General features: G+C 36.7%; 3 protein-coding genes across 3 annotated transcripts; 2 read left to right on the top strand and 1 right to left on the bottom strand.

Annotated features, from left to right (window-relative positions):
• The first annotated feature begins 1,458 nt into the window (after positions 1-1,458).
• LOC17899357 (probable flavin-containing monooxygenase 1) lies at positions 1,459-4,069 on the top strand. The gene is made up of 5 exons (XM_006307167.2): positions 1,459-1,940; positions 2,285-2,525; positions 2,835-3,013; positions 3,107-3,456; positions 3,617-4,069. Exons 1-5 carry the CDS (start codon positions 1,488-1,490, stop codon positions 3,978-3,980), a joined length of 1,587 nt encoding a protein of 528 aa, XP_006307229.1. The 5' UTR covers positions 1,459-1,487; the 3' UTR covers positions 3,981-4,069.
• Positions 4,070-4,598: 529 nt separating this feature from the next.
• Positions 4,599-5,675, top strand: LOC17899863. Its single transcript, XM_006303392.2, has 2 exons — positions 4,599-4,865; positions 5,308-5,675. Exons 1-2 carry the CDS (start codon positions 4,687-4,689, stop codon positions 5,438-5,440), a joined length of 312 nt encoding a protein of 103 aa, XP_006303454.1. The 5' UTR covers positions 4,599-4,686; the 3' UTR covers positions 5,441-5,675.
• Positions 5,630-10,747, bottom strand: LOC17896939 (respiratory burst oxidase homolog protein E). The gene is made up of 14 exons (XM_023789738.1): positions 9,900-10,747; positions 9,637-9,796; positions 8,805-8,853; positions 8,613-8,726; positions 8,107-8,532; positions 7,629-8,012; positions 7,445-7,540; positions 7,240-7,355; positions 6,985-7,158; positions 6,747-6,900; positions 6,474-6,665; positions 6,256-6,384; positions 6,095-6,173; positions 5,630-5,959 (listed from the first exon to the last, which is right to left on the bottom strand). Exons 1-14 carry the CDS (start codon positions 10,582-10,584, stop codon positions 5,850-5,852), a joined length of 2,868 nt encoding a protein of 955 aa, XP_023645506.1. The 5' UTR covers positions 10,585-10,747; the 3' UTR covers positions 5,630-5,849.
• Positions 10,748-11,733: the final 986 nt, after the last annotated feature.

The following is an 11,733-nucleotide window of genomic DNA, read 5'->3' as shown; positions in this document are numbered from 1 at the left end:
ATATATATATATATATATATATATATATATATATATATATATATATATATATATAGTAGTTAAAGTTCATGAGTCCGACAGAAATAAATTAAAAGATAAAAGAGTAGACCAACAATGATTATTTAAAATAGATATACAAAGTCTATCGACCAAAGACCATGTATAGAGAGAGACATTATAACTCAAGATCTTGTATTATATGACGACGGCAACAGTAAGACTCAAATCTTTTTATATCGTCATTGCCTCATTGACGTCCCTCATGCACGTTTTTTTTGTTTTTCGACCGTTGCTCCACTGTTAGGTAAATCACAATAAGAGTTAAATATAAGTAAATGAATATGAACTTTGTATATCTTTATGCTAGCTAATAATAAACTAGCATGTTAAGTATGTGTAAATTAAGCATTATGTTACTTAGAGGATCGCCTGCTCATTATCATTCGGGACCGGCTTCTTGTGCGGAAATCAAACGAGCTACAAGCATGTCTTCGTCGACTCTATTATTGAAATTGTTATTTTTGATCGATGTGTCTCATCTAGATTATAATGTATGTCGTTGTTTCTTTGTTTGCTTTTAGTACTCCATCGTGGAGAACATTTTTGTCTATAATAGAGTACCGATCGATAGTCACATTGTTCTTTGATAACATTAATGTTAGAAAGGCTCTAGGAAATTAGACAAACATTTTTTGTCTTTCATAAGATGTTGGCGACGTAACAATATCACAAAGCATACGAAGATTGTAAATTAGAAGAGAAGAACAAAACCAACATGTGCTAAGTTATGTTGAGTGTTTTTGAGCGTTCAAATTACTAATCCGTGATTAAACACACGCAATACATGTTTAAAAGTTTTATCGTACGATGAATTTTTAAATTAATTTGTGCTAAACACAAATAATTTTTTCCACTGAGGAACAAAGAAAATCTTCTCAATTACTCGGAATAGAGTTTTAATCTATTCATATTCTATATAATAAAGTCAGTCAATTTATATACTAAGAAGCTCTTAATAATCAAATTCGATCGAGAAGAGAAAAGCAAGTTAAAAAGACTATATTTTAACGAAGGAGAAAAATATTCCATTAGACTTCTTGAAAGTACTTAGAAATTTAACACGAACAAATACCTTTTATTTTTTGTACACCAACATGAACAAATACAATTATACAAAGAGCGAATTATATTAATCACAACGCATGCTTACAGAAATTTCCTCACAACAACCACCAAACTTCTCAAGGCAAAATAAAAAAAAACAATTCCATAGATCTTTCAAACTCTTCCAAAACTAACTAATATTCAAATCACGTGCTTTAAACCCGATACCCAACCCGACTACACAAGATTAAACCGCCCGACCCAAAAAAAAAACACTCTATATAAATAATGCCCCATGCAAACTCACAAACTACTCAAATCACTCTTCATCAAAACCATTTATCTCTCTATCTATCTCTTTCTCTCTAGCACAATATCTCCAAATGGCCTCTAACTACAATAAGCTTACTTCTTCGAGAGTTGCCATCATTGGTGCTGGTGTTAGTGGTTTAGCTGCTGCGAAGAACTTAGCTCATCACAACCCGACTGTATTCGAAGCCTCGGATTCAGTCGGAGGTGTTTGGAGGAGCTGCACTTACGAGACGACCAAGTTACAATCCGCTCGAGTCGATTACGAGTTCTCTGACTTTCCATGGCCCGATAGAGATGATCCTACTTTCCCATCTTACGTTGAGATTCTAGACTACTTGGAATCTTATGCTAAGCATTTTGATCTTCTCAAGTTCATGAAGTTTGGCTCTAAGGTCATCGAAGTTAAGTTCACCGGTGACGGCGAAACTCCTCAGATGGTTGATTTTGGTGCTTACGGCAACTTGTTGCCCGGAAAACCAGTTTGGGAAGTTGCCGTTCAAACTGGAGATTCTGGAGATATTCAGGTTTGTTTGAATTCTCTACATCTTTCATCAGTCTCGTGTATTTCTCCTGCATGCATTTATACGACCAATATGGTGCATTATTCGCACATATTTAAAACACTTTCTTTAACGATTGTGTTTTTGGTAACGTAGAAGTTGATGATAGGATCTCAAATTTTCATGTAGTTTACATTTTTAATGGTTACTTTACTAATATTAATACCTTTTTGATGTTAAAATCGCATAGAATTTCCAAATAGTTTTTTTAAAACTACTACATGCAATTTATAAACTTGATCGATTGCTTACTTACGTCTATTAGTGAATAATGGTTTAATAATTTTGTGATTAATGTGCGTGCGCAGTGGCATGCATTTGAGTTCGTGGTGGTGTGTACCGGAAAATTCGGCGACGTTCCAAGAATACCGGCTTTTCCGACAAAGAAAGGGCCGGAGATATTCAAAGGTAAAGTGATGCATTCGATGGACTACTGCAAGTTAGAGAAAGAAGAAGCTTCTACTCTCCTCCGTGGCAAAAAAGTTGCCGTCATCGGCTTCAAGAAATCCGCCATTGATTTGGCTTTAGAGTCTGCTTTGGCTAATCAAGGTACATACATATCTAATGTATATAAATATTTTTCAATTCTTTTTGATAAAAAAAAAGTCGTTGTTTAGTAATACTTAATTAATTAGCTTCACTCTAACAATGAGCTAAAGTCAAAATAAAATAAAACTAATAGCAATAATTGTCTTTGATGAGTATTAGTAGTATTTCTTCTCGATTGGACTTGACCGTTAATGTTTAACTTGATACAATAAACAATGATGGTGAAAAGTGAAAACAACACATTAAGTTACGATCGTCGTATATATAATATGATTTCATTAACTAAATAAACTATTTAAAATTTTGTAGGAGAAGGAGGCAAAGCATGCACAATGGTGGTGAGAACAACACATTGGGTGTTTCCACATTATTGGGTGTGGGGATTACCATTCTTCTTGTTCTACTCAACCAGAGCTTCTCAGTTCCTCCATGATAGGCCTAACCAAAGCTTCCTTAGAACTCTCTTTTGCCTCCTCTTCTCTCTTCTGGTTAGTGATCGTAAAACCCTTCTTACTTCTTTATAAATTTTCGCAATCATCGGAATATTTATAGACGTACTGTGTATATATATGTGAAAACAGCGCGCTGCGGTCTCCAAATTCATCGAATCATATGTTTTGTGGAAGCTGCCTCTAGAGAAATATGGTCTTAAACCAGACCATTCTTTCGAGGAAGACTATGCTTCTTGTCAAATGGCAATCGTACCGGAAAATTTCTTTGAGGAAGCGGATAAAGGGATGATCCGGTTCAAGATAACATCAAAATGGTGCTTTTATGATGAAGGTATTGAGTTTGAAGATGGAACTACGTTAGAAGCTGATGTGGTGATACTTGCGACTGGTTATGATGGCAAGAAGAAACTCAAAGCCATTGTTCCTGAACCTTTTCGAACTTGGCTTGAGTTTCCATCCGGTGTCATGCCTTTATACAGGTACATACACTTATAAAAAAAACATCCTTAATTACAGTCGTTCCAACTATTTACAAATCTTGAATGAAAGATCCATATACAGTATATGTTTTCGTTTAATACTCGTATGAATTTTTAACCATATAAATAATATGAGTAACAAGAACTAATTATCTTCTAGGGGAACAATCCATCCATTGATACCAAACATGGGTTTCGTGGGATACGTCCAGAGCAACTCGAACTTACACACATCAGAGCTACGTTCGATGTGGCTAAGCAGGCTCGTGGATGATAAATTCAGATTACCAAGCAAAGAGAAGATGATAGATGAATTTTTCAAGGAAATGGAAGTGACGAGAAGATCAAGCAGATTTTACAAACGTCATTGCATTTCCACTTTCAGCATCCAACATGCCGATGATTTGTGCAACGACATGGGACTCAGCCCTTGGCGTAAATCCAATTTGCTCCTTGAAGCTTTTAGTCCTTATGGTTCTCAAGATTACCGACTCCATCAAGAAGAAGAAGATGCCTCAAACTAAATTTAATGTATTATTATGAAATGAAATTATTAATTATGAATAAAATTGTGTGATGGATGTATTATATTATGTCATTGAATAAAGGAATAAGTATGTTTAAGTTCATGAGCTTCTATGGATAAAAACAAACAAAAAAAACTGTTTTAATACTACATAGAATTTTGTATAAAGATATAATAGAGATTTATTTTTAAGGTTTTAATCTACATATTTAAGAAATCATTTTATTCTAAAAAAACACTATTTATTATCTACCTAAACACACTCAACCAATAAAACACGTACAAACCCAAAAATATAAATAATTTACACCAAAAACATAAAACATGACTTAATAAAACAAAAAATTTGGAATAAAACATCAGTTAGTATTTATGATATGGATGGAGTATTATTGTAAATTTTTTAAAAAAAAAATAGTACTATTGACTTACAGTTAAAGACAAAAATAAGTTTGAAATTTTTAAATTTGGATTAATTAGAACATATGTGAATTATGTTTATTTTTTTGGCAATTTGTTTTTTTCATTAGTTGCACTTTCCAATTGAAATACCAATTTTGACCTTGTAGTTTCGGTCAACGACAAGTCAATTTAGTAATCAGCTTCATCACTGGAAAGTGGAAACAGCATCAGCTGAGGATTTTGATGAACCCTTTAAACCCTAATTGATCGTTTTTATTTTTTTTTGCGATAATCGGACAGCAATGGAGGGTTTAGAGAAGTTTTACAGCAAGATGGTGAAAGATGCGAAATCGGCAGCTTCTTCTTCTTCGTCTTCTCTTTCTGATTTTGCGGAAAATCTGATGCAGGACAAACGAGGCTCCGGCAGCAACTTGACTACATACGACTCAGGATCCGGCGTTCTGGTCACCAGACCTCCGAGGTAAGCTTCTTCTGTTCATACTTTTGATAATCTGGATTCAAGATCATCTGAAATTTGTTTGAATTGTTGTGATTAATCAAAAAGAAAGTAAAAAAGTTTTAGAATTTTGGGTCCTAAGAAAAGTGAGTGATGTTCTTACTATTGGGAGATAATTGTGGACATGTCTTGAACTAATACCTAGAGAGTCTCTAGTAGAGACTATGATGGTTTCCCAATTCCACACAGAAAAAGCTTGTAATTTGAAATGGCTTGTTAGATTGATCTAAGATCTTAGTTACCTAAGGAACTGAACTGTGCAGGTCGATTATAAACGATTAAGTTGGAGATTTGGGTTGCTTTTGATTGATTCGATTGATATGTTATGAGTTTACTTGTTTTATGTACTAAAACTTTTATTCAAAGTTTTCTTCTGACGGTATCCTGGGACTATGTTTGGTGGCAGCGGCGTTTCGATGTGGACGTGCTCAAAGCTGTGCGCTGTGTTCTTTGTAGCCGGGGTGTTTGTGGGTTATACCCTTAAGAGAAGGGTTCGAAGGTGGGCTTCCAAATTACTCAGAAAAATAAAGGATGATTAAACTCAGACCTCTGTTTTGCCTTCTACTGCAGTTTCGGTACAGTTGACACAAAGGCATTATTACTTATTATCCTTCGTGAGTGTGTTTTAGTTCCAGTTTATGGTGCTCGAGGCATATTTTTAATGAAACTTTGTTTTTTTGTTTCCTTCGTGGCTATTAGCTTATAATGGAAATAGAGATTGGATCATCTTTGCAAAGACTCGTATATTATTTCGTATAGTAATTTTTTTTGTTATTTTCATGCCTTTAGGCGGGTCTATACAAACAGGCAAGACAATGTTTCATTGTGACATAGTGTATATAATCTATTTTGCTAAGTGAATGTGAAGTTAGTATGAGAAAAATAACGGCTGGCGGGATTTGAATCTCACTTTAGGGAAAGTGATGGAGGCTGACTTGTAACACTGAATTAGAAATGCTCCTTATGAAATTCGAACCGTGTGGTTGTTTTTTGGCTCATGTCTTGTGCTTGCTTCTTCAACTCCTTTGCCACGGTTGGTATGCCGCAGTAAAACACTCCTGCAAGATTCGATAAACAGTTTTCACATATGCTTTGAAATACTTTATTAGCTAACAGGTTCATTTGCCTGCTTGTGTCGTTAAAGGTTTATCAGATGTCTTCCAGGTAAGCAGATGATTGTATAGAAAATTTACCAACTGTCGAATTTGGATGCTTTCTTGCTATGCTACTGAAGACTTCCTTCCAGTTGGGCCTTGCAAAATGTGTTCGCACCTGTTTGAATGTTTGTTATCTTGTTACTTATTAGTAATATTGGAAAATAGTGTCTGATTATATGCCCTGCAACAAATCTTACCCGTGTTCCTGATAGAATATCAACTCCATGTTTGGCATGGTTCAAAGCTTGGACCATTTTTATAAGGGTTGATCTTGCATCGCCTTCATCATATACACTTGTAAGGTAGTTGTGCAACTCAATCTGGCCCTGTTTCACGAGAAGATCGAGGAATATGTTAGTATATCGATCAACACTCAAGAGGTGATGAAAATAGATGATATCTCGGTGATTATTACTCTGCAGTCCATGTCAGATATTTCCTCCATTACTCCTCTAAACCATTCAACGGATCCTGGCTCCCTTGTGACCCAGTAGAAGTGAGCCTTCACTGCTTTCTTTTTCCCTCCATGTGTTGAAGTTGGGGTTGTTGTGGTATATGAAGATGTATAGCTATTCCAACTGAAATCCGATCTGCTGAATTCATTGTCCTGTGCCATGGAAAGTTCAGAGATAAATATTGTTTGATGCAAGGTTCTTGAAAAGACTAACTTTTCCGGTGTTGGGCTTACTGTTTGTTCGTCTCTTGAGTTGTTCAGGAGATCCTTCAGGATGCTTATGAAAGGAGTAGCTCCTATTCCCAATCCAATAAGGAGCAAGACATCATAGCTTCTGTAGTCCTGTGCTGGAGCTCCATATGGACCGTCTACTAGTAATTTCGGCCGGCTGCCAAATTTAGGATCAACAAGGCATGTTAATACTAGGTAGCTAAGTGTAGAAAGGAGAAAGATAAGGTGTCTTGAAATATACTGTGCTGTATCAATATTGCAATAGGCAGAGAATTTTGAACGCCCAATCACACATGTTGAAAGTTCTTTGCCCACGGTTAGAACTCGTCGTAGCTCCTCTGTCCAGTCTCCGAGTGTTCTGATGTGAACACTCAGTTGGTCGTCTCCTGGTGCAGAGGTAATAGAAAATGGGTGCCTGGAAAAGTTAAGGGAATATCTTTCTGAGTGAAACCCAAGATGTTTGCTAACGTTATGGGAATTTGGCATCAGTACTCACCATTCAAATCGAGAGATGGTTGGACACTGCAAGAATATGTATTGACCGCTCTTGTACTTGAATCCAGGAGGCTTTGACATTATTAAGCTAAGTACTTCTCCAGGTAGCATAGAAACCTGCAGAGATCACATTGAAAGGTTATGGGTTTATTTTGTTATTGAAACACCTTTAACAGGAATGAATTTGCTCTGTTTATGGTGGTTGCCTTGAGGATTTTGACAGAGTAATGCTTTGACCTACAAGCTCGCAGACTTCGTTCTGCCACATAGAGCACTAAAGGAACCGAAATGTACATCCAAGTCTGAGAACAGTCGTAATAAAAAAAAATGAGGATACATTTTGGTATTTCGGTTTTAGAGCAAAGAGAGATTATGTTTGCTGCTGCTTACAGTTTTCTGATACCACTTATCAGCGAAGAACAGGAAGGTCCCGTGGACAATGAGCATTATGTAGACAACCACTAGAAGGTGATGAGTGTACCAGAATGCATTAAAGCCAGTCAAGCGATCAAGCGGTGCTGGAAGCCTCACACGGTTTCTCCTGAAATGAGTTGATGCTAATGTGAATGCAATGGTTGTCAAGATCACCATTGAGATTCCGGTGATTCCTTCTGCACCTGTCATCAGGTCTTTGAATGTGGGCTTAGTACCATTGAAGGCAGAAGCGATCAAAGCGAATTCTTCTGGACTCGAGTTTATAATCCGGGGAAAATCACAAGCCAAATGGGTACCAGCATGAACAAGTATCCCAATCGCTATGGCACAAGCAATAATCTGGGACACAAATGGGACAACAGAGAGGCAAAGAGTCATGATCTCAAGTTTGTATTAATGAGTAAGAAATATGGAAGGTTGTACAATATTTTACCTTATGGAAGTTGATGTTATCATCAAAAGGAACACAAGCTCGAGCGCGTGTAGATCTTAGCCAAGTCAATGTGTTTCTACACACAGGTAAGAGAACCAAAGCCATATTGAGCTTGAGAGTCTCTGCAGCTCCTTTGGCAGTGGTTAAGCAATAACCCATGACCTTAAAAGCAGCTTTGTTTCTGTACTCTAGAAACTTCCAGACAAAGAGAATGGCCATAAGCATGATCCATAATAGAAGAACCCAACTTCGTTGCCAGTTATCTAGAATCAGACATTGAAGTTTTTTTCTACATTTTCGAACCACATGATGAGGTCTAATTAGATGCCGTCTTGGTGTACTCACTCCAGCGCTTGTTGTGCTAAGTGGTCTACTGTAGTTCATGTATGTGTCTCTCTGAAGTAAGAGTGTCTCGAGTTGCCATAACTGAAACAACACAAAAAGGCTAAGAAACATTAAAAAATTGGTTGATATTAATAAGGATATATATATTATGTCTTTTGAACCTCAATGTATCCAAAATTCTCCGGATCAAGTTCTTCCATGATCAGAGATGCGTACTCTTCTGCTTGCTCCTTAAGTTTTGCTAACTTGTTTGCTGATGCGCTTAGCATTAAGAGCTGTGTTTCGAAAGTATATGAATTGTTAAGACATCGATTGTTTCATACGTAAATTGCTGTGATAGAAAAAGAATTTACTTCTTTGATTTCTTCTCTAGTGATCCTCCCATCTTCGTTGCTATCAGCCCTGTAACGAAACACGTACCAGTTAAACTCTGTTTTTGATTAGTAACACTGCAAAACGAAATAAGAAATCATCTATCATACTTGCAGGCGGGAAAAATAAAAAGGCTGAAAGAGGTAACATTTTTTGAAAAAATGGAGAAACTTTATTTGACTGGGCCAAGTAAACCGTGGCCCATTCTTTAAAACATTAGACCATGTTTCACCGTTGATTGCGTGAACTACCAGATCGAACGGCTAATAACACCACGTGATTTAAATGATAGATATATATCAGTGTGAAACATTTTGGTTAGCGTTACCTTTAGAAAAAAAAATCACCATCTCTTAGGTTAGCTAACACATGTCTTTATTCATGCCTAATAATTCCCAAAATTAAAGAAAACTACTGTGAGATTGCGGTAGTCTCACAAAAGAGATAAAAATTTCCCAATCAAAGAGTGATTGGTGAGCTAATGTTATCTTTAATCAACAACATTTTTACTCAATATGTGTGATTTGAGCAGCTAATCTTCACAAACTACCACACAAGAAGAAAACAAAAAGCAAACCCCCCCACTTTTGCAAAAATACAACTTGATCAACATTATTCAGATTTCGGAATACTTAATAAACAAAAAACAGATAAAAACTTTGGTCAATGATTAACGTCAACTAATTAATATTCGAAGCAATTGGCTCAACACATTTGTTTTCTAATACGCTTTTATTTTTTGCAAAAAGCAATGCGTTATTCCCGTAACAGTTATAAACGTAAAGACAAAAAAAAAAAAAGAGAGAGACGTACATGTCGAAGAAGATTTGAAGACGCGCGTCGAAGCTTTGATCAGAGATCTGTAACCAGAAATCGTGAAGTTCATCTTTCGTTATCTTCTCCAGTTTCTGTCTCCGTCGTCTAGCCAAAGCGTCGAACACACTCACCGCAAACTCCTTCGAATCCACCATACCTTTTTTACATTTTTGTTTTGATAAAACAGAGTTTGTGATGACTTTTGATATGTGTATATATAATTAAACAGAATATATATTACATATGACTTACTAACTTACCAACGCACTCGCCAAAATCATCTCGCGCCAGTAAACCTTCTTTAGAGAGCGATTCGAAACGTTTCTCAACTTTTTTCCACATCTGATCGCAATCGCAGTCCCAGTCGCAATCGCAGCTGTTTCCTCCTCTCGTTGTTTTGTTTATAAATTGTAATCCTCTCAACGCTCTCTGCGCACTCGACGTTGATCGCTGTAATTTAGCGTTTTCTTTCCGTTTATCTCTCGCAGTCATGATCCCCGAAGTCTCCCCCGCCGAACGCTCCACATCTCTGTCTCTTTCCCCGCCGACGGAAGAAGTCGTCGTTTTCCAAGACTCCGACCTTAGCAATTTCCCAAGTTTCTGCCTGATTCTCGAAGACGCCGTCGATAGGTTCCTAGACAATCTCGCGGTCACTAAATCCACCGACCTCGGCCGAGAATCTACAGACGCCGCTTCCGCCGCCGCGGCCTCGGACATACCGCAGACAACAATGGAGTCATCGGAGACGTCGAGCTCTAAGGTGACCTCGACGAGCTCTCTTTCCCAGCTGCTCCCGCTGCCGGATTCTCCATTGGTACGACTCAAGTCATTGAGAAAAACGGGCAGCATTGCGCCGCCGGCGAATGGAGATGAATTTAACTCGACACCGTCGTCGTCGTGGCTGAAACTAGATCCGGCTGAGAAACTCAGAGGCGATAACTTCATCAGTGAAGACGGTTGAATTATTATAAATCAACCACCTATACGTATACTAAAGACATATATATTTTAAAAGTTAAAAGTGAAATTTAAAAATAGCTCTCTCTCTTTGGTTTTCACCGATCACCATGAAAACTGTACAAAGAAACAAAGAGAGGAGAAAAAGAAGGTGAGAAACAAAATTTGAAATCAAGAAAGAAGAAAGTGAAATGAGAATGAATACAAGAAAGAGAGGGAGAGAGAAAAAAAAAAGAAAAAAAAAAGAAAAACAAGAGAGGCACTTCTCAACCGATCGAAACAAAACACTAAACACACACAATTTTCAACGCTTTAGTTTTTTTTGTTGTGTGTGTTGTGAGAGAGGCCAAGTCGTGGTTTCACAGTTGTTGTCTTTCGTATGTGTATCTTTGTTTTGTTTTTTCCTATCTACTTTAAACTAATCACCTCTACTAATTTATCTATTCTTGTGAAAGAAAAAAACAATTATAAAGCTTGTTGCTGCTGTTTACCTCAAAAGAAAAAAAATGGGTGGGAATTTATTTATTAATAATTGGGTTATGGTCTAACGTAAGTGATTAAATTCACAATATCTTAGTTCTGAGTTTTTTAGCCGCCAAAATTTTTAATCAGTAATCAGAAAGTACAATGATTGTTAATGCATAGAATTACAATGATCGATACTCTAATGAATCGCGTTTAAAGGAACATTACCATTAATGAAAGATGATGCAAATTAAGGGGAAAGAATTGTTGTCTGAGACGCTGGCAGAAACTCAGGAGAGTTCGCTACGTGGAATACTTAGATGACAGAATCGATTACTTTTTTTTTTTTTTTTTTTTTTTTTTTTTTTAGAATCGATTACTTTATATATATGTATCGCCGTTACTTTAAATTAAGAATATAATAAGAAAGAATTAAGGGATGAGGAGGAGAAGGCAGAGAGTGGGAGACAGGAATACGTAATTGTTTTATACGTTTTACTTGTAATGAATGAGCTGGCAAAGAAGTAGTACAAGTCGAAGAAGAAGGTCAAAGAATTGTAATGTAACGATGCGAAATGGACCGAAGCATATATATATAAATAAAGGGAAGGGACTTGAAGGAACAGAAACTCTTTGGGGGGGGGGGGGGGGTTGGGGTATGTTGTTTGTAGC

The sequence above is a fragment of the Capsella rubella genome, unplaced genomic scaffold (assembly GCF_000375325.1).
Source record: "Capsella rubella cultivar Monte Gargano unplaced genomic scaffold, Caprub1_0 scaffold_1, whole genome shotgun sequence".
NCBI lineage: Eukaryota > Viridiplantae > Streptophyta > Magnoliopsida > Brassicales > Brassicaceae > Capsella > Capsella rubella.
This window is presented reverse-complemented; position numbering and strand designations above follow the sequence as displayed.